The sequence below is a fragment of the Lampris incognitus genome, chromosome 18 (assembly GCF_029633865.1).
Source record: "Lampris incognitus isolate fLamInc1 chromosome 18, fLamInc1.hap2, whole genome shotgun sequence".
Classification (NCBI taxonomy): Eukaryota; Metazoa; Chordata; class Actinopteri; order Lampriformes; family Lampridae; genus Lampris; species Lampris incognitus.
Genome location: NC_079228.1, coordinates 34,996,974 through 35,022,470, shown reverse-complemented (window position 1 = coordinate 35,022,470; position 25,497 = coordinate 34,996,974). Strand labels below are relative to the sequence as shown.

At 48.7% G+C, this 25,497-nt stretch overlaps 2 protein-coding genes across 5 annotated transcripts in view; one reads left to right on the top strand and one right to left on the bottom strand.

Moving 5' to 3' along the window:
* Positions 1-903: 903 nt before the first annotated feature.
* Positions 904-10,092, top strand: tmem79a (transmembrane protein 79a). The gene is made up of 5 exons (XM_056298629.1): positions 904-1,050; positions 3,328-4,229; positions 4,638-4,832; positions 7,874-8,096; positions 9,319-10,092. The coding sequence occupies exons 2-5, from the start codon at positions 3,491-3,493 to the stop codon at positions 9,509-9,511; spliced, it is 1,350 nt and encodes a 449-aa protein (XP_056154604.1). The 5' UTR covers positions 904-1,050; positions 3,328-3,490; the 3' UTR covers positions 9,512-10,092.
* A 5,895-nt stretch (positions 10,093-15,987) lies between these two features.
* The window catches only part of LOC130128247 (myocyte-specific enhancer factor 2D homolog), a 32,457-nt gene continuing 22,947 nt past the window's right edge, over positions 15,988-25,497 (bottom strand). For 3 of the 4 annotated variants that reach the window (XM_056297879.1, XM_056297881.1, XM_056297880.1), the window contains exons 8-10: positions 22,061-22,190; positions 20,589-20,793; positions 15,988-17,723 (exon numbers count right to left, since the gene is read on the bottom strand). In XM_056297879.1, coding sequence (XP_056153854.1) covers positions 17,243-17,723; positions 20,589-20,793; positions 22,061-22,190 — 816 coding nt within the window. In that variant the 3' untranslated portion in view covers positions 15,988-17,242. Of the gene's footprint in view, positions 17,724-18,289; positions 18,341-19,348; positions 19,418-20,588; positions 20,794-22,060; positions 22,191-25,497 lie in introns of all 4 variants that reach the window. The other variant, XM_056297882.1, reaches the window with a different exon arrangement.

Genomic DNA, 25,497 nt, shown 5'->3' with positions numbered 1-25,497 from the left:
TGAGTTGAATTAACTTAAAGTGTGCCCCCCCCTCCCCTCCCCTCCCCTCCCCCCGTGTCCTATTAACAAAGAATTGTTGATATTTGTATAAAATGTGAAAAGGAATGTGAGGGTTTGGAGGTTTAAGGTTGAAATCCAACGCGGCTTTGTGAAGTCAAACCATTGTAAAGTAGACATATTTTGGTCTTGTGATGTTTTGAATGAGAAAGCCAATAATCTGTGAGTTTATGGTCTTGAAATAAAATGTCCATCTTGCCGTTTTATATTTTATGCTGCTGCCTGAGGTTTTAATCCTGTTCACGTGCACCAGCCTCGAGGTTCTCGGCCCGGTCCGCCGGTACCACCAAGTCCTGCTGGGTTTCCCATTCTCCCGGGGTGTTTATTGGGTTTACCTGTCGTGCCATCCGTGCTGGCCTCCGGTCCGGGAGGTGCCGGACCGGAAACAGCGGGTGGACGTGACGAGGCCGCCCGGCGGCATGGAAACCAGCAGCGCTTGTGGCACCTGAGGACCTGATTGAGCGCCAGTACCCATGAGTCCAGTCAGTTTTATTTGTGTGGGCCATTATTACCAGTTTGCCTCACGGGGGGGGGGGCTCCCTGGGGGATGGGGGGGGTCCTCTAGGGGATGGGGGGGCTCCTCTGGGGGATGGGGGGGGGCTCCTCCTCCTCTGTGTGTCTGGTATTTGTGTTTCTCAGTATTTGTTATTTCTCCCCTTCTTGTTGTTGTTTTCTTCTTCTTCTTCTTCTCTTTCCTGCCGCTGCTTCCTCTCCATCGCACCTGACGGTGCGCACGCACGGACACGCCCCACGGTTGTTGATTTTGCGTGACGATGGTTTCCGGGGGGGGGGAATCCGGTTTGGTCACGTGACTTACCTTTGCCCGAGTCGGCGCGGATGGAGACGACACCTGGACGGGCGAACGCACCTGCCGGAAAACCCTCCGCCCGGACTTTGCGCACGTTTCTGTTCCGGCTTTGCGCACGTTCCCGGAGCCAGGACGACGGCTCGCTCGGGCTCGCGGGTTCGGGGCAGTGAGGGGTTCGACCGCAGGTAAGTCGGGCTTTTATTGGCTGTCCCGCTCAGGTAATGGCGCGCGGCTTTAGCATCCGGCTAAGTCTCGGTTTTGAGACCAGCAGGACGGGTTTGAGACCAGCAGGACCGGGGTTTTAAGACCAGCAGGACGGGTTTGAGACCAGCAGGACGGGGTTTTGAGACCAGCAGGACCGGGGTTTTGAGACCAGCAGGACCGGGGTTTTGAGACCAGCAGGACGGGGTTTTGAGACCAGCAGGACCGGGGGTTTTGAGACCAGCAGGACCGGGGGTTTTGAGACCAGCAGGACCTGGGTTTTGAGACCAGCAGGACGGGGTTTTGAGACCAGCAGGACCAGGGTTTTGAGAGACCCGGGTGTGGTTAATGGAGCCCAGGGGTGGTCGGCTCTGCAGAGTCTCGGCGTAACTAAACTTTCTTTTACCGTCGCTCATTTAGGATTATAGGAGGCGAAATGAGAAAGAAGTTAAAAATACGAGTTGAAGGGAGCTAAAAAATTTGGGGGGGGGGGGGGGGATGTACAAGTGGGAACAGGTTACACCGGAACCTGGACTTTACCCCCAGACCTGCAGAACGACTAAACCCAGCACGTCCCTGCTGACTGCAGGTCTGCTATATGACCCGAGTCCTGTAAGACAGGAGGAGGAGGAGGTGTGTCGGTGTGTCCCTGGAGTGAATAGGGGAAAATATGCGTCTTTAATATGAAAACCCAACTTACTTCAACTCTGAAGCCTCGTTCCTACTAAAGCCTCGTGTTCTGCATGCTGGATGGGGGCCGTTTCCCAGTAGGCCCATGTGTAGGCCTGTCTCAAAATGAAGCCTTTAAACGTCATTAACGCAGTATGAACTACCCCCAAACTCTGGGCTGTGATTTTAACCGAGTCTTCTAAAGATGGACTACCCATAGATTCAGTAGTGGTGTTACAAATGAGAAGCTTGCTGTTGGAGAAGTGTGTTGGTGTTGGCATTACTGTTTGGGAAGTCCTCTGAAATCATGGAGAAGTATCTCTAAAATCATCCAGAACGGTGTGTTGGGCAAGTCAGTCCCTAATTCATTCTCAGTAGAGTGTATCCTATCCAAACTCCAGGGTTGTGAGAGGGGTGTTCACAAATCAAGACCAGCTTCCCTAAGATCACACGAGTAGTGTCACATTCAGCGAGTTTTCTACATTTATGTGCTGGTGTGTACACACCGATCGGCCAAAGCGTTAAAACCCCTGACGGGTAAGTGACTATTGGCTTTCAGGGTACAACGGCACCTGTCAAGGGGTTGGGATATACTGGGCAGCAAACAAACAGTCGGTTCCTCAAGCTGATGTGTTGGAAGCAGGAAAAAGGGACATGTGTAAGAATCAGAGCGACCCTGACAAGGGCCAGATTGTGAAGGCCAGACGACTGGGTCCGAGCTTCTCCAAAACGCCAGGTCTTGTGGTGGGGTGGTCCCGGTATGCAGTGGTCGGTACCTACCAAAAGTAGTCCAAGGAAGGACAACCGGTGAACCGGTGACAAGGCCATGGGCACCCAAGGCTCAGTGATGTGCATGGGGAGCGAAGGCTAGCCCGTCTGGTCCGATGCCGCAGAACAGCCACTGTAGCTCGAACTGCTGGAAAAGTTGATGCTGGCTATGATAGACAGGTGTCAGGACCCACGGTGCATCTCAGCTTGCTACGTATGGAGCTGCGGACCGGTCAGAGTGCCCATGATGACCCCTGTCCACCGCCGAAAGCTCCTAGAATGGGCACGCGAGTGTCAGAACTGGACCATGGAGCGATAGAAGAAGGTGGCCTGGTCTGATAAATCACGTTTTCTTTTACATCATGTGGCCAGCAGGGTGCGTGTGCATTGTTCACCTGGGGAAGAGACGGCACCGGGATGCACTGTGGGAAGAAGGCAAGCCGGCGGAGGCAGTGTGATGCTCTGGTTCTGCTGGGAAACCTTGGGTCCTGGCATTTCTGTGGATGTTCCTTTGACCCGTACCACCTACCTAAACATCGTTGCTGACCAAGTACGCCCCTTCATGGCAGCGGTGTTCCCTGAGGGCAGTGGCCTCAGGTGGTTTTCATGTTTTGGCTGACTGGTGTATGTGTCATGGAAATCTTAGGTATGCCTTAAGGCCTATATGACAGAACAGCAAGCCATGGAACAGCCTAGAAAGGTATCCAGTGTAAGGACACACCCTTGACAAACAATGAACTGTGGTTGTTGATAACGAATGCCAAGGAGGAAGTCATCTTGAATATTGCTGTAACATTTTCTCCTCTTTTTTCTTTCCTTTCCAGAGCCAGCTGAAGACTCTAGACTGGAAAATCAACAAACGCAGGCCACAAACAAATCTTGGCGGCGCAGTGAGACATCCCTAAACACCTGCTCACAGAGTAACACCTGTTCTCTCGAGACAGAACCAAAAAAAGGATAGAAAAGAATATATCGCGTCGAACAAACATGTCTGAGGAACATGTTTTCGTCCCATTGGCAAACGGAGAAGTAGCGTCTTCTACCGGTACCAGCAGTGGTCCTGATGTCCAACCACAAATATCAGAAGGCGCAGATCAGCAAGGTCAAGGCAGCCAAGGCATGGAGGAGGAGGAAAGAGTCAAGGAAAGAAAAATGGAGGAAGAAGAGTTAGAGGAGGAAGAAGATGACAGTCCAGAGGAGGAAGAGGAGGTCACCGGCTCCGCTATGCTAGAGCCAAGCACCCTGCCGTGGCCGGGAGACAAAGAGACGAGGGTGGAAACGGAGAACAACGGAGCGTCGTCCGAAAGTGCCACCGGAGAGCAACCGGAGAGCAACTCGAAGACCCGAGGAGGAAGCCGAGACCTGTCGGAGGACGGCAGCAAAACCGAAAGCGACCGAAACGACAAAGCCAAGTGGAGGGAGAGTATGCCCGAGGGTGAGCGGTGGCGGGACGAGGTCGTGGAAGTGGACGTGAGCCGTAAAGGGGACGGCTCGCTCGCAGATGATGAAGACGACGAGGAGGTGGAGGAGGACGAGTCGGGGTACTGGATGGCGGAGAAGGCGGCTCTGGTTTTCACCCCACAAGTCAACATCTTGCGTCCGTCCAGCAAAGTTCCTCCGGAGGAGAGCGTCTACTACGCCGAGAGGGACGCCGAGAAGGAGGCGCCGACAGAATCGGCACTGCCGTACTACCCGGAATGGACGGAACAGGAGGACAAGTACTTGTGTACGTATCGGTCAGAAACTCATTTGCCAAAGCGCGGCATGGGTTATAAATGATCCTCTTCTGTCAGGTTCCAGTTCTGGCATCTCGTTTGAATGTTGGGGGAGCATCTCTCCTCGCAGATTGAAGGAGATCCACCCAGTGGAGTCGAATCACAAAACTGAGCCACAAGACATGACACGGGTTTTGTCCCCGAGCTCTCAGATAGATGTTAAATACAACCCGTTATGTGTAGGAGTATGGTTATACAGGACTGTGCAGGCCTATGGCTGCAGTTTAAAAAGCCTTCCTGTAGGTCCTCGGCCCGTATCTCGCCATGGCCGTGTCAGTCAAGAAGAACATTCATGACACGTTTGTCCGGCGACATAACCACTTGTTCTTTCTTCTTCTTCTTCTTCTTCTTCTTCTTAGACTTGTGCGAACACTCGTGCAGCGAGAAGGTCAAGCTGAGCCTGGGGACGGCTGCTGCTGTGGTCCTTTTCCCCCTCCTGGTGTGGGGAGGTTACGTCCTGCTCCCCTTTGACGCGCCGCTGCTGGAGAGCGCCCCCCTCAGGCTGATCTACACACTGCGCTGCTCCTTGTTCGCCGTCGTCCCCATTGTGTTGGGTGAGATTTGCCGAGTACCATAAGCTCAGCGTGGTGTCCACATTGTGCCCCAGATTGTCCCACAGCCCAACCCAGCACCTCGTGCTCGATAATCACTGGGAATTTTACACAATACCAATTTTTATGTGTGTGTGTGTATATTATATATATATATATGTGTGTGTGTGTATATTATATATATATGCTCTCTTATATATATGCATATTATAAGCAGATATAAATATGTGTGTGCGTATATATATATCAACACGGATACAGGAAAAAAAGTTTTTTTCTGTATCCGTGCTGATATTCCGCTCCTCATTAGTTGAGCACTTACAACACCATTGACGGTTTCAGAAAAATATATATATAAATATATATATATATATATATATATATATATATATATATATATATATATATATATATATATATATGTATATATATATGTATATATACACAGTGGCTTGCAAAAGTATTCATGCCCCTTGAACTTTTCCACATTTTGTCACGTTACGACCACAAACATAAATACATTTTATTGGAATTTTATGTGAAAGACCAACACAAAGTGGCCCACAGTTGTGAAGTACAAAGAAAATTATTCATGATTTCAACATTTTTTTTTACAAATTAAAAACTGAAAAGTGCGGCGTGCAAAAGTATTCAGCCCCCTTTTCTCTGAGTGCAACCAGTTGCCTTCAGAAGTCGCCTGATGATTGCTGAATGATCGAACGTTGACCTAACGACTAAATAGAGTCAACCTGGGTGTAATCTAATCTCGGTACAAATACAGCTGTTCTGTGACGGCCTCAGAGGTTTGTTAAGAGAATATTGGGGAGCAAACAGCATCATGAAGTCCAAGGAACACACCAGACAGGTGAGGGGTAAAGTTGTGGAGAAGTTTAAAGCAGGGTTAGGCTATAAAAAGATTTCCCAAGCTTTGAACATCTCGAGGAGCACTGTTCAATCCATCATCCGGGAAATGGAAAGAGTATGGCACAACTGCAAACCTACCAAGACACGGCCGTCCACCTAAACTTACAGGCCGAACAAGGAGAGCACTGATCAGAGATGCAGCCAAGAGGCCCGTGGTGACTCTGGACGAACTGCAGAGATCCACAGCTCAGGTGGGGGAATCTGTCCACAGGACAACTAGTGGTCATGCTCTGCACAAATCTGGCCTTTATGGAAGAGTGGCAAGAAGAAAGCCATTGTTAAAAGAAAACCATAAGAAGTCCCGTTTGCAGTTTGCAAGGAGCCACATGGGGGACACAGCAAACATGTGGAAGAAGGTGCTCTGGTCAGATGAGACCAAAATTGAACTTTTTGGCCTAAATGCAAAACGCTATGTGTGGCGGAAAACTAACACTGCACATCACTCTGAACACACCATCATCCCCACTGTCAAACATGGTGGTGGCAGCATCATGCTCTGGGGGTGCTTCTCTTCAGCAGAGACAGGGAAGATGGTCAGAGTTGATGGGAAGATGGATGGAGCCAAATACAGGGCAATCTTGGAAGAAAACCTGTTGGAGTCTGCAAAAGACTTGAGACTGGGGTGGAGGTTCACCTTCCAGCAGGACAACGACCCTAAACATAAAGCCAGGGCTACAATGGACGGGTTTAAAACAAAACCTATTCGTGTGTTAGAATGGCCCAGTCAAAGTCCAGACCTAAATCCAACTGAGAATCTGTGGCAAGATCTGAAAACTGCCGTTCACAGACGCTCTCCATCTAACCTGACTGAGCTTGAGCTGTTTTGCAAAGAAGAACGGGCAAAAATTTCAGTCTCTAGATGTGCAAAGCTGGTAGAGACATACCCCAAAAGACTTGCAGCTGTAGTTGCAGCAAAAGGCGGTTCCACAAAGTATTGACTCGGGGGGGCTGAATACTTTTGCACACCGCACTTTTCAGTTTTTTATTTGTAAAAAAATGTTAAAATCATGTATAATTTTCTTTGTACTTCACAATTGTGTGCCACTTTGTGTTGGTCTTTCACATAAAATTCCAATAAAATATATTTATGTTTGCGGTCGAAACGTGACAAAATGGGGAAAAGTTCAAGGGGTGTGAATACGTTTTGCAAGCCACTGTAGATGCTTATGATGCGCAGAAATACCCTGTTTAAGAATCTGAGGTTCATCATGTGGAGCTGTTTGGAGGGTGTAAAGTGCAGCATCAAACCAACACTATTTTTCACATAATACGAGGCAGAGCTGGAGGTGGCAGAGTTGAAGATGATAAGATTTTCATTGGGAGGGATGAAGAAGGACAGGATTAGGAACGAGTATATTAGAGGGACAGCTCAGGTTGGACGGTGTGGAGACAAAGCAAGAGAGGCAAGATGGAGATGGTTTGGACATGTGTGGAGGAGAGATGCTGGGTATACTGGGAGAAGGATGCTGAATATGGAGCTGCCAGGGAAGAGGAGAAGAGGAAGGCCAAAGAGGAGGTTTATGGATGTGGTGAGGGAGGACATGCAGGTGGCTGGTGTGACAGAGGAAGATGCAGAGGACAGGAAGAGATGGAAACGGATGATCTGCTGTGGCGCCCCCTAACTGTCGCAGCCGAAAGTAGTAGTAGTAGTAGTAATAGATTCGCAGTTGTTAATTTAGATGAAAAAAAAATGTGTATCATGATATGACCACGTCCAGATTTCATCCCAATACGATACCATTGAAAGATGATAAACGATAATATGGATTTATTGCCCAGCGCTACCGGCGGCTCCCCCCGCTTCAGGGAAGACACACCAGTTTCATAATTCATGTTGAAACTGCTGCAGCTTCCTGCACTTTGTAAATCGTAAAATGTTTTATTTACAAGCTGGAGCCCAAACCCTGATGAAAAAGAGATGTGCCCCAGAAAAGCGGCGCTGTGCCTCGTGAACAGCACACAAACCGACCCGAATGTCAAACGCCGCCCATCAGTATAGGTGTGAAATGACAGGTTTACAGCCGTGTGGCAAACAAACAAACAAACCAACCAACAAATACAGGTTAGACTCATCATCATCATCATCATCTTCTTCTTCATGGTGGTTGTTGTGTCTACAGGTGTGGTGGTACAGGGAGTGGCCAGGCTGCGTTACGGCGAGCTGAAGCCCCTTTGCGAGAGCAAGTTGGAGAGCAGGGAGGTGGCGGTCCACTGGCACTACGTCAACGACTCGATGGCCCTCTTCCTCGTCTACTTCCTGCAGCTGGCCGTCATGGCGAGCTACGTCAGCCAGGACCTGCTCAAGCTGGTGCCCCTGCTCACCATCGTGTTCGCCTTCGGCAGGTGTGTTCACACGGGGAACGTGACGGGTCTGTGGAGACCCAGTTTCCATTTCGGTGCTTGGTTTCAGCACAGAAACAATGCCATAGAAGTTTAACTCTTATATTACTGTAGTGTTGTTGGACCTCATAAACTGTCCTCTACCGTAGCACTTTGTTACGGTCAACCGACCATAACCGACCAGTCTCAGACGGGTGACAACAGAGGAAACGCGCTCTTATTGCTTCGGGTGCGAAATGGCAGTCTGGGAGGTCGACTCATTAGCAAGATTGGCTGAACCGCTGACGAACCACAGTCATTTCTGCTTGGCGCCTCACAGTCGGCTGTACCTCCGTGAGGTTTTGTGACTACAGTACGGCTCTAAAACGACTCCCAACCATTCAGACGACATGTTTAGGTGAATTTACTGATGCAGATTTGAATCCCGGTAGCGCCACTTGGTAAATCCTTAACGGATTTTTCTATCTGCTTATCGTCCTGAATTTGGGTCGGGCCCGCAGACCCCTGGTTTCTGTCGTCTGTCCGTAACGTGCCGAGTATAAGTATAAATATCCGGAGAGAGCGAAAAACAAGCAGCGCTTCTGAGTTTCCAGCTCGCAGGCAGCCGCGTACATCCGAAACCACAAGCACAGAACTGCAGATGTCCCGGAGCGCCGTGCTGCCCGGTGGCTCTTGGGCCACGCCGAGCCGCAGGCGACACGTAAACATGACAAGTTAATCTTTACCTGATCGCTAACCACGTCTGACAGCAGCTGGCAAGCACATGCAGGGTTTATTCATTAACCAAATGTATTCTGTCATCTCCAGGGTGGCGAGGCGCTATCTAGCACGCCATTGATTTTTTGATTTTTTTTACAGGCGCCGCCCCAGTCAGAAATCAAACGAAACTGCCATCAGTGATGTTGGGTTCATGACATAATTCCGGAAGTATACAAGACTGACAGAAAGTGTCGAGTGACGGTTATTTTTTGCTTTTTTGGGTCAAATATAAGCGTTGTTGCAGGCCGGCGGCCGTGGCCGAGGGTCCAAAGCGGCCGAGCTCGAACGAGTCCGCGGCAGCTGTGAGACACATGCTGCTAAAGGTTTCTGTTGGCCCTCCGCCAAGCCCAGCCCTGACTCAGACGGAGGGAACGCATGTCGTCTCCTCCCCCCCCCCCCCCGATAACCGTCTCTTCATGCCTCTCCTGTTTCTCAAAGGCGGCTTTTCCTGTTTTCTGCCCCGCAGGCTGATCTACTGGCTGTGCCTGTCGATGGGCAGCAGCGTGAGGGGCCTGGGGTTCGGCCTGTCCTTCTTCCCCATGCTGGCCATGCTGGGGGCCAATCTGTACTTCGTCTGCCTGTCGCTCGGACAAGGGGCGGTCTTCGACGTGGCGCCGCCCACCACAGCTGCGCCCCCCCGGCAGAGGTGGTGGGGATAAGAGGGCGAAGAACGGACGGCGGAAAAGACAGTTCGAGGTGGCGTTTCTTTTATGCCCCCTTCTGTATGAAATACCCCATCTGGATAGAGGATGATGTGCCGTGGGGTCAGCCGAGCGGCGGTGTGCACCGTGCAGTATTTCTGAGTACATTTAAATTTCTGAGTGCATTACGCAACAAAGAAATCACACAACATTCCCACGGTGAGTATGAAGGAAGGTGGTTGCCAGGTCTGCAGAAACCCTGTGATCCACACTCGCACTGGAAAGGCTGCAGTTAGCGGGTCGTGTAACCGGTTAGAGAAAAGGTAGCGTGTCTAACGCATCTAGTTAAGTAAAGATCTTTTTAGGGTTATTTTGGATACTTGATACCCTATGAAGTGAAGACCCCCCCCCACCCCCATTTCCCATCACATTGTAAGATCAAGTGGGTGTGCACAAGATAAGATAATTGGCACTATTTCCTCATAATCCGAAGCTCTTCGTTATGTTTATTCATTAGAAATGGCTGTACTGCTTTATGTTGTTTCCTATGTTGAAGGATTTTGTTAATCTTGTGACTCATAACTCGGAATAAACGCAGGTTCAACATCGCTACGTCCCCCCATATTGACATTCATTGATGTGCAACTGTTGGAAATTAACTTGTTTTTTGTTTTAATCCATTTAAAATGTGTTAAAACAGGAACATTGCCGTAACAGGACACTGTCCCGTGCCGTAACGCCTCGCCGTAGTTCAGATCGGCCTCCGGACTCGGACGTGCGGGGAAATTGGGACGGTTAAGGGGCGCTCGTGGCGCGGTCAGAGGAACCACGCGCAGGAGGCCGTCAGCGTGAGTAGATGAAACCTTTTCCCCTCCGACGGGTTCGCTAAGAGCTCGTTAACTCTGTCGCCGTTGCCCTTTGTGTCCAGAGCGATGATGTCGCGGCCGTTAGCCGGGAGCGTAGATTGTCTTTTTTTCCCCCTCTCGTTAACGTTAAAACCCCATTTTAGCCTTCACTCCCGCACATATTGGAGTTTGCAGGGAGAGCGACCCGCGTTACTTATTTAGTTTTTGGTACCAAATTTGTTTATTATTGGTAGCTTTCTTGCAACTGACGGGCTAAATTGGCCGAAACGTGGCCCCGTCCTCCAGGGGGGTTTGCTGGATCTGTCAGAAGAGGCACGCGGAGCTGCAGATTTAAAACCCGGTGCTTTTAAAAGCTTTCACAGAAAGCGTTTCTGTGACTGGGATTATCCTCTGACGTCAGGGGGGCGGGAGGGCGGGGGAGGTCATGGGCTCACTGAGGAGCACTACTGGCACGTTCACAAGCGAGACGAAAACCGGTGACAGCACTAGAAGGCCCTTTTCCACACGTTTATAAACAGTTTGAAGCATCCAGCTTAGCAATAGGAGGCTTGACTTGGCGATAATAAAATACACTGGGTCATCCGGGTAGTGTAGCAGCCTGTTTCATTGCCTGCCAACACGGGGGGATCGCCGGTTCGAATCCCCGTGTTGCCTCCGGCTTGGTCGGGCGTCCCTACAGACACAACTGGCCGTGTTTGGGGTGGGAAGCCGGGTGTTGGGTGTGTGTCCTGGTCGTTGCACTAGCGCCTCCTCTGGTCGGTCTGGGCGCCTGTTCGGGGAATGGCGTGATCCTCCCACACGCTACGTCCCCCTGGCGAAACTCCTCACTGTCAGGTGAAAAGAAGCGGCGGGCGACTCCACATGTATGGGAGGAAGCATGGGGTAGTCTGCAGCCCTCCCCGGATCCGCAGAGGGGGGTGGAGCAGCGACCGGGGTAATTGGCCGGGTACAATTGGGGAGGAAAATGGGGAACCCCAAAAAGTAGTAAATCCTAAAGCTGAATGAATGCCAGCGTAGGGCAGGGGGCGGCCCAAACAGCTTTCTAACTGGTTTAAGGGGTTGCAGTGAGCGTCCGCCAGTGAAATGGCAACAGGGACCGTTCTGGAAGCAGCAGAGGCTGCGATAGAGTCTGAAACCCACTTTCCACGTCATCGGCTGACCTGGTTTCACTGCCGTCATGTTTGTATCTTTCAGAACCAACCTGTAAATTTTGCATCAGCTCCCTGCAGAAACCAGACTCGTTTCGGGTCACTGCTTACGCGGGAACAGATGAGGCAATAACGTTCCCGTGGCGCGCAACAGCACGTTGCCCTGTGAGTCGTAACCTTTGTGTCGACGGCGACTATGAGCAGGCGTTAGGGCACGAAAAGAAACGGAGGACGCACAAACTTCATCCCAAGCTTCACAACGCGTCAACCTGAAGCGCTCTTCTAGAGGCCAGGAGCGTTTCGACCGGTCCTGATGGTTTGGTTGTCCCTCCTGGTTTGTCCCGTCCCTCTAGAGAGGCTTTGCTATGTTTAATTGGCGCAGTGTTGTAGGACTCAACTCCAGGACTCGGACTCGAGTCCGACCCGAGTCCTAATTTTCAGGACTTGTGACTCGAGCATTGACTGCATTCGGACTCAGAAGTTGGAGATGAGGACTTGGGACTTGTTAGACTGTTTCTTTGTAATAGGCCCTATTAATTTGGCATGAGATATTGATCGCTGTATTAATACTGTAACACCGATCACCACATTCTGATAAAATGTGGTGATCATCAGCTTTTTTGTGGTGCCAGAGTGGAGCACCGGAGCCCGTCTTGGAACTCGACTCAGACTCCACCTGGGTGACTTGGACTCAGGTAACGGGGACTTGACTCGGACTCGAACACTGGGGGACTCGAGGTTTAGTGACTCGACTACAACGCTGAATCGGTGGTTATGCCTCATTAGACAGATGGTCTCTCCCCGCCTGCCGCCCAATGGCTGCTGGGATGGGCTCCAGCATCCCCGAGAGCAGGGTGAGCGGTTTGGGTAGCGGGTGGACAGACGGACAGGGACAGACAGTGGAGAAGGAACAGACCGGACACTCGCACCTTTCGCCGTTTCAGGCCGGGCTAGGAAAAACCACCACTTATTCAAGTCCATTTCACTCAAGTTTGTCTATTTAATATATAAAATACGGTAAAACATACGCAAAAAGGAGAAGGGTTTCAAGGGACTTGGATACTTTGGTACAACAAACACTTTTTTTTTGTAAAAGCGGTATAGAATTTTAATAACATATCAGTGCATACTTTGTATATGAAAATATACACAAATTGTATATCATTCTCAAAAAAACGACAAAGAAATATTCCTTTACAACAAAAAAACCCAAAGCGGACTAGCTCAACACAATATATTAGCTATAAATTTCATCTTTAGTATTTCATATGCTACATTTTCCCCGAGCCGTCTGAGACTCGGCTTGTGATGCAGGTCCTTTATGTTGTAACACAACCTCTGTTGTCGCCCGTCCCGCCCCCATGCATCCACGTTTTCTCAAATTGGACGAATTACTCGTTTCGGCTGTTCCCCCCCCCCCCCCCCGTTTGTTTTTTTTATTTTTTATAAATATATTTCTATATCTTAATTAAAATTGCAGCATTTAACTGGTATTTCCTTCATTGCATTTGCTAATACCACAATAACCGATCGTGCAATTTTCAGCAAGTTGTCTCGAAAAAGGAAACCAGTACTATATGTTTATGATAAGGTAGATAAAATTAAAAAATATATATTTAAAAAAAACAAAAGTCGGCTATCCTACACAAAATAGCGCTAAAAGAAATGCTCCGTAGTATCGTTATTATTATTATTATTATAATAGACGATGGAACTGTCACCAGCACAAATCAACCATCCAAAAATAGTGAGATTCTAAAAAACATTGTACACGACGATAAACAGGGGTGCAGGTTTTCGTTTCTCATATAGATTGTCTTGAGACTACATTTCTAGGATTGGACAGAGAGCCTTTCTGTACATGGACGACCCGCGCGGGCGTGGCAGGGCGGCGCAGCCAATCGGCTGTGGTGTCACATGATCACATCTCGGTTAACCGCCGGCTCCATCGAGCGCCAAGTGTCTCGGTGGGAATACAAGCGGGTTAAAGGGGGGAGGAAATGACCGGGTTAAAGGGGGGAGGAAATGACCGGGTCAAAGGGGGGAGGAAATGACCGGATCAAAGGGGGGAGGAAATGACCGGGTTAAAGGGGGGAGTAAATGACCGGGTTAAAGGGGGGAGGAAATGACCGGGTCAGAGGGGGGAGGAAATGACCGGGTCAAAGGGGGGAGGAAGTGACCGGGTCAAAGGGGGGAGGAAATGACCGGGTTAAAGGGGGGAGGAAATGACCGGGTTAAAGGGGGGAGTAAATGACCGGGTCAAATTGGGGAGGAAATGACCGGGTTAAAGGGGGGAGGAAATGACCGGGTTAAAGGGGGGAGAAATCTATTCCCAATTACAGGGGGCGGGGCGGAGGGCGGGGCAACGCTGGCTCCGTCTCGCCAGCCCTATGTGAGTCTGATCGGCGGGCTCCTGAAATGATTTTATTTTTTTACACCAAAACATCAGTACTGAAAATACCAGGATGCCAAACTGTTCACCGGCATTGACTTGGTATGCAATCCAAAAATACTCTGGAAATAAAAACAGTAAAAAAAAAAAAAAAAATTTACCCACCATGCAGTGCAGTACGAGTGACAATAAAATTACCCGATTGTACAAAACAATGACGTTAGGTATTTGTCAGCTTCGTTTTTTTTTTGAATACCTTGTCAGAACTGCACAGCTAAAGCGAAGCATGTAAATGTGAGCCTTTGCTCCTCCGGCCGGGTCAACAGGGAGGAGGAGGAGGAGGAGGAGGAGGCGGAGGCCGAGCAAAGGCTCACTCACCCGACACGACGTTACGCTGGGCTCGGATTAGTCGCACCAAAAATTGCATCACCTTTCATGAGGCTTAAACCCGGCTAACATAGTACAACACTAACCGCCGGGCGTGGCCGGGCCGGTGTCTGTACATGTACATATGGAGATATATACATATACAGACACCGCCGGGCGTGGCCGGGCCGGTGTCTGTATATGTATATATCTCCATATGTACATGTACAGACACCGGCCCGGCCACGCCCGGCGGTGTCTGTATATGTACATATGGAGATATATACATATACAGACACCGCCGGGCGTGGCCGGGCCGGTGTCTGTACATGTACATATGGAGATATATACATACATACAGACCCACAAGCTCACCGGGGCGGCTCGGTCGACATAAACCTGTAGGGTTACTGCACGGCGCTCGGCCGACGCGCCGCCGTCTTGTCAGAAGGTGGCGCTGTACAAGGTGCGAAAGGCAAAGTGTGAGCGCGTCTGCTTAATGTGAACCCCCCCCCCCCCCCCTCGCCCACAATCACAACACCGGTCTACAAAAATATAGTTGTTTTTTTTCTTGCGTGGACTTCGGAAACTGTTTTTGGGCTAATTTTGGGCCGCTGAATCCAAACCGGAGCTCAGATTTGCTGTCACATCAGGTTTTCGTGCCACCTGTACGCTCCTTATTCAGGATTTTACAACAGTGGACCATCTAGTCCGGCGATCTTGGTGGGGATAAAAATGACCCCTATTCATTTCATGCTGGGCCGAGTGTTTATTTATTCATTGTGACCATTTTTGCATCTATTGATCTTCTAATGCAAGTGTTTTTTTAACTTCGAGCGTAAAACTGCTGTTTTCTCAAAAATAAGGATTTTTCATAGTTCAAAAACCTGATGTGATGGGCAGAAACTGCCAGATTTGGATTCAGCACCCAGAAGTCCGCCAGAATCCGTTGAAAAACCCCATGCAAGAAAACCTGTGTTGACCAGTGAGTTCGAGGAGGAGGACTTCCACCGTTTCCCCTACTAAGACTTCGCTCCGTCGTCGTCGTCCGGCTGGATTTCATCCAAATTCCGTTTTCGCGGCGGCTCCGAAGGTCGTTTCACTTTAACCGGGTGTCTAGGAGGGGAGAGAGAGAGAGAGAAAAAAAAAAAAAAAAAAAGAAGCGTGGCGAGAGAATATCATGACACCACAACCAAGCGGGCCTCTGTGAGGGAGAGACAAAGTGCACACACCATCAACACGAGCATAAAATAGGTTCACTAAAACGAGTCCCGTTCGCCGCGACCCCCTGCGCCGTAGCGAGTAATATCGAATTCACACTCATATATGCAAACAGATCCACTGAGAATCAACACATTGCTTGTTTTAGGGATACCTAGCAAAGTCTATGCAAATATATTCATATGTACATACACGTCGCCCAAGCCGAAAAGCTATTGCGCCTTTGCTGCCAACCGAAGCAGTAGAAATATAGAAAACGTCTTTCTCCTTTCGCCTTTTGGACACGCCGCAAAGAAGCCGAGGAAAAGCGGGAGCGCGAGAGAGGACGCCAAAGCTTTTCGTGTTGTATAAGGAGTGAGTTTATACAAAGTCGTAATTCCTACTTTTTGGGGGGACACCTAACAGACCTTCGAAACCGATTTAAAATAGCAACAGATAATGAACACTTGGACTGAGAGACTCAAATACCCCCCCGCCCCCCTACCCCAAAGCCCCCCCGAGGCTTGAAAAACACACTATGCGTTTAACCGAATGGCATCTACTCCTGTTACGAAGCCGAGTGACGAGCTGGATCACCGGTGCAACCGTCTCCATCCGAGTGCCGAGAGGTGATGGGAGGTGTAGGGACTGGAGGAGAGCCCAAACTGAGGAGCGAGCGATGGCAGATTCAGAGCCTGGTGAGTGTTTGCTGTGTCGTCTCATAGAGTACTTTCAGTCAATGCTGTGAGAGTATGAGTGATTATTCTTCAGCGTCCCTGCACCGTGTTCGAGAGAGAGAGAGAGGCATTTGGCATCTTTGTAGAGAGGAGGTCGATAATGGCACACTGGCGAGGTGCTCCGCTCCCTTAGCCTTGGCTTGTAAGCACAGGGTGACCACCGAGTACTTGGGCCCCCCCCCCGCATAGGACATTGTTAACGGTGGCACCAGAAGGATCCGTTCTTGGCGAACTGTCCTTACTCAGCAGCACCTCGACCGGGTCTGTCTCTCAGCGTCAGACACGACGCTGACTCCTCCAAAACCACTCTTGTCCAAAACAAGTTGTCTCTCTAAGTGCATTTTGGAAGTGATGTGTGGAAGAATGGATTGCGAATGACTTAAAGAGTCGGCAGTAAATATGGCAGAGGGTCCGTGAGGCGGACAACCGGCTCGTGTGGAGCCGGTCGCACCGTGAGCAACGTGGCAAGAGCGTAAATACACAAAGGTGACGCAGGGTGTGACCTACCGACGGAGACGCGGTTTCACGCCTGCTTTGAGTATCGAACATCGAAACCGCGTGCGGGCAGCGACGTTTTCCCAACGGTTCCTTTGTTGCTGAAGTGTTCAAAGTGAGCTGCAGAGATGACCGGAGGAAAGCCCGTTCAAGCAAGAAGGCCTTGAGATTATAATCGATATTCGATGCCCTACCATGGACATAATGTCCAGCTGGGCACCGGGCCATCCCTCCTCCACTCGGCATGTGATCACCATAGGTGGGTTGTTTTTTTTTTTGTTTTGTTGTTTGTTTTGTGTTTTTTTTTGTGTTTTTTTTTTTTTTTTGGCAAAGCCTTAAAGTCTTGGTGAGGCTGCTGAGTCAGAGGGTGTAGTTGTGGACAGATGTTTGACGTTAGTGTCATATGGTAGTGTGGGGGTCGGTGGGGGAGGGTTTCTGGATGAGTGCGGGTGTGTGTTGTGGTTGATGGGTGGGTCCTTAAGTATCACCAGAGCTTTGCCGGGAAGAGGGGGAGGGTGTGGAGAAAGTCATCCCCAACTCCTCCTCTATGTGACCCAGGTGTCCAACCTCATGCGCTTGACGTTCCCCCCCTCCTGTTCCGGTTCGTTCTGCGCCCTGAGGACCTCGGCCGAGGGGCTGAAGTCGGACGGCAGGGATCGTCCAGCGGATCCCGCGTTCCCTGTCGGGGTGGCCGCTACTACGCTGCTGCCGCTTGCCCCGCCGCCGCCGGCGCCTATGCCGGAGTCGTCACGGTCGCTGCCTTCGTAGGAGCTGGCGTTGCTGCTGACGCTATCTGCGGGGGAGCGGCCGGTCGGAGGCTCCAGGCAGAGCAAGGAGCTGGGGTACTGGGGCGGCGCGGTCAAGATGGCCCCTCCCGAGGCGGAGGCCGTGGTGGTGGTGGTGGAGGAGGACGGAGGGCAGGGGGTGCTGCGGTCCCGGCCGGGTGAGACGGGCTCCGACTTGATGCTAACGCTGGAGTTGGTGTTGACCGTCAGCATAGTGCCTTGAGGTATATGGGTCACAGGCCTGAGGAGAGAGAGAGAGAGAGAGAGGAAAATGGAGGACAGATAATAAGAGGGGGAAATAAAGGAAAAGTAAGAAAATAAAAGATGTCATACAAAGGGTTAGTCATTTGACAAAACTGCGCAACAAACTAGAAGGCCACGCAAGTGTCCCAACAAAAAAAACCAAAACATCCACCCCACATTACAAGGCATAGCACCAACGAGGAAAAGCCACATGACCCGAACCAACAATCCAGTCCATTCCAAGCAGTTTCCAAGCATAGGTAACAACAACCCAGTGCTCCCTAAAATAAAACCAACAAACAGCCCAAGAAGCATGAAATGGTTTTTGGATGACAGGGTGGTTTCGCCGTGAGTCAGCTACGACACAGGAAACGACAAATCAAAAGAAATACACAACGTAAATCGTAAAACCTGGGGTTAGAGAACACGGTGGAGACCGGAGCTACGTCTCTTTCCTGTTTGACTGCAGACAGAACTACGCATGCCGGGGGGAGGGGGAGAGAGAGAGGGAGGGGGCAGCCAAGAGCGCACAGACACAGGAAACAGGAAGTGGGGATACAGTACCGGCCCAACCACTCATCTCTACCCAAGAGCAGGTTGGACGGAGAGCCAACGCTGTGGGGGGGGAAAAAAGACAAACGTTGGAGCCCGAACCACAACTCTTGAGGGCACACGTGAGAGAGGAGGCGCGAAGCATCGCTGGTCGAGACGTCTCGTTCGGCGATGCTTACGTCGGCTTTCTTCACGTGGGTAACAGGTTAACTTCCACAGCTAAGGAAACGATGCCGACCGGCGTCCGCCCGGCAACACGCTAGTGTTGTGTTACGCGAGTTGTCTATATTCCCGGTGTCAGGCGAGTACTGTAAACACGAGCTATAGGAACTTTCAAACGGTTTAATTCCTAGTGGTGTGTGGGGGATGGGGTGGGTGGGGGGGGTGTGTGTGCATGATTGCTAATGGTTTAAAAGGAGGCAAAGGGCAAAAAACCACTAGTGTAATTTAACTTATAAACTGCCCCCCGCCAAACGAATTTCCATCGTCTTCTAGTCTTTCAGATTTGTGCCGGCTGGATTTCTAGCCCGGTTCGTGGCATCAGCTTTACCTAGTCTGGATAATTTACAACACGGATCGCTGAAAATTTAGCGACCTGGTCTTCGTCAGAAATCGATGACGTATTTCGCTTTTTCAACACAGACCTGAGGTATATATTGTTTTCTCAAGCATGCCTTTACTTTTCATCCGTTTCCCCTCATAGTTACACACCATTTACTAACCAAGATAGGTTTTTTTTTCTCCAAGTACTGCCTGTATACTGGTTTAAAAGACACCGTTTATGTTTATTTATCGGGATCCCCATTAGCTGAGCCCTAAAGCACCGCCAGTCTTACTGGGGTCCGCATAAAAACAATACATTTAATACATCACCATTAATATAATAACACTGTCGTACGTGTGTAATAGTTGTTACTATTTCAAAGTAAGCTAAGCAAACTAGCCTAAAATCAAAATTTAATGCAAAGAGGGGGGGGGGGTCCCTTTACACTGGAGGAGGTGGACTACCGATCCCCAACACACAAGTTCACAACATCACACACACACACAATCGCTCTATTGGCTGTTCACCTCAGATTGGCAGCCAGACTGGACACCTGGCTAGACAGCTCGCCGTTCTGTTTGTCCACGCCCCACATGCTGTGGACGAGAGGAGAGAGCACACTTCAAGAACCTGGCGTTCACGCCGTCACACCCCAAACCCCCCCCCCCCCCCGAGCTGTGCAGCGTTTGCATCACACTGCTCTTTTGTCACGTTACACCACATGTGATTTTGCCCCGGGACTTGAAATACCCTGCTAAAAGTCGCCACTTTGAGACGGGCTGCGTTTCAGATAAGACCGCTCACGGTGGAAGCAGCAAGACCCAGGGTCAGGCGATATGTGGGGAATTATTAGCTGTGTAATCTACGCCAATGTGTGTGTTCATATAACTTTAATGGGGGAACCGATGTACAGAAAGCTCCATGAGCATGCTGGACCACGACATGGGGTACCTTTGGACTCCTTGAATTTAAGAAACGACACGGTACTAAAATGACAAACTGCAGTTTGAGGAAAAATTTACCTCCAGCAGATGACCGGTTATTAAAAATAAAATTACTTTGCAGATGGGCCGCCGTGGCGGGGTGTTTTGAGTATTTGGAGTATGTTCCCAAGTTGCTCATTTATACCCTCCATGTTGCCTCTGTAACGCAACAAGCCCATTCCCCCCCCAGAGTTACAGTTAAGAGCAACACGGGGCAGAATATTAACTCTACAAGATGATACTGAGAGCCGAGCTGCCTGTCTGGATGCAGGACTTCTGCCGTGGACTTCAGCTATGAGCTGTTCCTGTATGTTGTGACACGTTTTTGGGAAATAGTAGCCCTCTGTGTTTAATCCTCTCTTAAAAGTGTCACCCACCCACATTCCCCGGCAACTGCACAATAAAATCTTCACAGAGGCCGAGGATCAACCGCCGGTCCTGAATAACTGACCACCGTTCAAGATGAAATCATGAAGAAACTGAGATGGTGAGATGCCGGTGAGAGGAGAACAATTCACTCATTAAGGAGTGTGAATTGGTCGCATACAGAGCCACGGTATGGGACATCATGCACGCCGACTCGGAAGGTCAGCAGCACAGTATTTTAACAGACTTGGGGGGAAAAAACAACCCCAAAACAATTTTCCAGTGGACTGATAGCTCTTAAACAACACTGCTGTTTTACCAAAAAATAAATACAAATATTCAGCCACACAGTTCATCCCTGGCCACAGGCCATGAATGACGGTGGGGATTGTTTTGGCAATGAGGAAACAAGACTTACACCAAGTTGCTTAGGGACGCAAGGTTCAGTTGTTGTTGCTGTTGTTGCTGCTGCTGCTGTTGCTGCTGCTGCTGCTGCTGCTGCTGCTGCGGTTGCTGGGAGACGGCCTGCTGCTGTTGCCATGTGGACACATTGGCTGGCAACAGACTGCCAGGTGACGCCAAAGCATGTAAAGCGGTGAGGTCGGCGCTCGTCAGCTGGTACTCTGTGAGGAGAAAGGGAAACGCAAAAAAAGAGGTTAAGATCGAGATTAAAATGGAGGTTTTTAATCAAAACCAGTCAAACTGGTCTATAAGCTATAAAAGTATAAAATGTTATAAAAGTATAACATGAATAGCTAATATTAGTTACAACCAGGTTATCGATGTATAACTAAAGAGAGGCCATTAGAAAAACAAGACCCCATTAAAGTGAGAGTGCGCTCCTAAAAAGGGAGACACCTGCTGGGTGAAGGAAGTTCAGTAGATTTATTTTTAAAAAAAGCAAGAGAAAGGCCAAGCCAGGAAGTCAAAAGGAAGAATTTGCCAGAAAAAAAACCATAATCTCATGAATTTAGGTAAATGGTTACACATTTGAATACATACTATATTTGATTGGTGGGTAAACGAGGAAGGGTTTTCTTTTTAAATAAAGTGTCAGATGCCGCGACATCCGATTTATGATCCGTATATTTGATTTGGCAAAGGTTTCACGCCGGACGCCCTTCCTGACGCAACTCTCCCCATTTATCCGGGCTTGGGACCGGCACTCAGAATGCACTGGCTTGTGCATCCTCAGTGGCTGCTCAGGCAGGGTGGAGCGGGTGGAGAAGAGTGTCAGGAGTGATTTGCGACAGAAGGGTACCAGCAAGAGTTAAAGGGAAGGTTTACAAGATGGTTGTGAGACCAGCTATGGTGTATGGTTTGGAGACAGTGGCACTGATGAAAAGACAGGAGGTGGAGCTGGAGGTGGCAGAGTTGAAGATGCTAAGATTTTCATTGGGAGTGACGAAGAAGGACAGGATTAGGGACGAGTATATTAGAGGGACAGCTCAGGTTGGACGGTTTGGAGACAAAGCAAGAGAGGCAAGATTGAGATGGTTTGGACATGTGTGGAGGAGAGATGCTGGGTATACTGGGAGAAGGATGCTGAATATGGAGCTGCCAGAGAAGAGGAAAAGAAGAAGGCCAAAGAGGAGGTTTATGGATGTGGTGAGGGAGGACATGCAGGTGGCTGGTGTGACAGAGGAAGATGCAGAGGACAGGGAGACGGACACGGATGACCCGCTGTGGTGACCCTTAACAGGAGCAGCCAAACGTACTAATAAGCAGTAGTCAAATACTGGGAAATACACTGTATGGTTTTACCTGAATATACTTCCTAAAATGGTGACAAGACAATCTGATCTAAAATGTTCTTTCATCACAATTCTTAAATAATAAATAAAAGAGTTCTGAACACGTCTTCAAACTGTGATTGTGTTTTTTGTGTACCTGTGTTGTATGCTGTGGGCATGGCGGAGAAGGGCAGCCCCTGTGCCAGGAGGCTCGGAGTGGCCACGGACACCACGGGCGTGGTGAGGGTCTGCGCCACCTGGGCTCCTGCTGCCAACCGCTGGGCGTTCTGCCGGAGAGGAGAAACGAAAAATAAGTGAGCTCCGACCCGAAGGAACCAACTTCCCCGGCGTGGCGTGAACAGATCAGAATTGAAAAACCACATCGTTTCAATGGGATGCGACCGCCGACATGCTCCGAAATGACGTGTACACGGGAGACGTACGTAACGACATACCAGGTCGGATACTTCTCAGATGTCGGGTGGGTGTTGTGTGGGAACACTTTGTGACATGCGTCAAATAATGATAATGATAATAATAAACCTAAATAAACTATCACTTCCCTGTTTTGAGCGAACTTTTAAAGCGGGATATTACATTAAAGGCAAGTTGTATTCATCAGCCCTGCAGTTCTGGTGATTTTATCTTGTCAAGTTGCATCCTTTTTAAATTCAGGCAGGTTTTTTTTTAAAACTAAATTAAAATCTGATACCAGCTAAACTCTGATACGGAGTGTCGATGTTCTACTGATCTGAAAATCAACTTAAATTAAAATATGGTGCAGTGGTGAAGACCACAGCCAGAATCTTCTTTGCTTTGTTTTCCCCCTCTGGCAGCAAGACGTACAACAGGATTGAGTCTGCCTTACCAACCTTTCTGATTAAAATGTTTACTGTGTAAAGTCCCAGTGCCGTATGATGAGATGCGACAAGAAATCCAGGAAAGTTATCTAGAATTATAAATTATCTACTCAAAACATTTAGTTGGTCAGGTTGTCCGATTATTTCCGACTCGGAGACCTCACTTAAGGGCAAATCTCGGTTACACTGTGTGTGGGGGGGGGGACTCGAGAGGCCCCGGGTCAAATAGTATTTTGCTAATACTGGTTTTAAACGACCCAGTTTAGGTACGTGGAGGTCAATTTAGCTCACTTCACTGTGACTGACAACAAAACCAGGAGAAAATGGACTCCGTGATGCAGTTAATCCCATCCATCTGATACTATAATTAAATTAAATGTTTACTTGCATTATCTTGTTAACTTGTCTCTGTATTAATTGTGATGCACTTTGCCAGCTTTTTAAAAAAAAAAATCCAAGTCAGTTATTATTAGCTGTAGTAGTAGTCGTGGAGGTGGTGTTTTAGTTATTATCATCATTGTCATTATTATTACTATCGTTATGATTATTTCATCTATTATCATAAGTATAATCATCATCCCTGTTATAATGATCATAAACAAATACAGGAGCCAGACCAAATCCGGACCCGGCCTTTAATTTGTATAGAGCTAGCCTCAGGTTTCTCCAGTGGATGTCAGCAGAGGTCTGGTACGACTATCAACCAGAGTCACGGTAAAGCGTGCGTTGTGAAATCCTGGACACCGAGTCAATCAGCCGGTCGATAAATCACAGAGACACAGACTCGACTGAGGTGGCTGCAGTCTAGAATTTCTCCTTAGCACCGAGAGGGACTAATCCTCCCCTCGAGTCAGCGCTAGTGTGCCGACTAATGACCGCGATGCTGACTTCTCTCTGCGAGGCGGCAGACTGAGGGACCAGACTCACTCCCCTCATTTCCTGTGGGCAGGAGCAGACAGGACTGTCGCCCATCAGCCCTCAGAACGTTAATGGCAAATGCCGATCAGATGAGCTGTGGTGCGCAGGCACCAACCTCCTCTCAGAGCAAAGTCTAGTAAATGAAATCCACTTCACTTACGTTTTAAGATACCGAGTTTGAAGTTTACCACTATTTTCATAAGAAAGTATGAAATGTTGTTCAAAAAACATTTTGTGCCAAGAAAAACAAACTTTTTTTCCGCCATACACCATCATTTTATCTACACATCAGGCGCTTTGTGTTGTTCAAATGTCATTTAGATCCAAAATAGGAGAAAAACAGACTGCCATAAAAGCACATAAACCTTCATATGAGACACCACATAAAACAACTTACATGACAGTATATAAGTGAAATGCCTTTAATGTAATGCCATCTTTTGGGGGGGGGTTTTGTGCGATCTCTGATTAACATTACTGGTGGTAGGTGAAAATGAGCATCAGTGTGGGTGTCAGGTGAACAAGGAACATGCTTCGTGACACACTCCCATATGAAAAGGTGTCCATGCTTTCAACGGGGGATGTATCACATGAAAAAACAGGCCCGGTTCAAAACTAACCAGGGTCACTCAAACCCAATGCAATTTTCCAATACTGATGGACAACTGTGCATTGGTTACAGTGGAGGTCTGCGTTGACCTCAAGGAAAATGAGACTTCCTCTGACAAGATCACACAGATATGACTCTAGGAAGTGTTTACAACCATGCTGGAACCACACAACCATGAGTCTTGAACCACATGCAGTCGGGTGGTAACCATGAACGGAAGAGCATCCCCAGGAATGCCAGCAGAGTGAGACCAGAAACAATGGAGTCATCTTTTCTCAGGCACACTCATGACAGCATTATAATCATGCTAATGTGTGGGGGCGTCGATAGCTATCGACTCATGCGAGTGACTTGACATGGGGAAATTCAAATTCACCTCGTTTACCAATTCCAGCTCATCCTCTGTCTGCAAAGGGCAGCAATGGAGAAGGTTACAACTCTGAACCAGGTTCAGCACAGTCAACTATAGCCAATTCTAGACATGAACAAAATTTTACATCCGCAAATGTAAAAATCCTATTGCAAAACTGTTATTGTGGAACCTTAGGTGACAGCGGAGACCCCTTTGATGCAGCTGAATATCACGGATTAAAAAAAAAGTAATTGTCAGCAGATAGTGGATTTCCTTTGATTCTCTTCAGCTTGAGAGAAATAAGATTATATTTATTCTAATGATCAACCAGGAGAGTTATATATGTTTAAACTTGTGCTTGACAATTACATTGCTTGAACATTTCATTCCAGGAGTTCAATCCTAGCAATTAGTAAGCAGGTGCTGGCAAATCTGTCAAAGATCTTTCCAACTTTGAACATATGTTAGACGTCACACCAAACTCCACATGCTAAGTAAAAATCGCCTTACCTGCCCCTAATCCATTAGTGGAAGGACAATAATGATGGCAGATCAGCATCCAGGCAATGTCGGGTTTCTATTATGCCACTTTTTGATTTTAATTTGGCATAATGAGCCCATTTTAGTTTATTAGTCTAGCTTGGTAATCAGCCACTAGTAGGTATCCTACTACTAATGAGTATTAATATAATCTCACATCCTGGGAAAAAATGCTTCCAAGTTGGAGACTGACCTATAAAAGTTAACTATTCTCACATCTTTGCTCAATTCATTTTTGAAGGAAAATCAGTTGGCCAAGAGAGGTAAGAACAGTCCCTTGATAAATGGATCAAATCAGTCCAGTGCAACTGTAA

Coding starts and splice junctions, on each gene's coding strand:
- tmem79a (XM_056298629.1), top strand. CDS start 3,491: ATGTCTGAGGAACATGTTTTCGTCCCATTGGCAAACGGAGAAGTAGCG. Junction 4,230..4,637: donor ACAGGAGGACAAGTACTTGT/GTACGTATCGGT, acceptor TCTTCTTCTTAG/ACTTGTGCGAACACTCGTGC. Junction 4,833..7,873: donor CGTCGTCCCCATTGTGTTGG/GTGAGATTTGCC, acceptor TTGTGTCTACAG/GTGTGGTGGTACAGGGAGTG.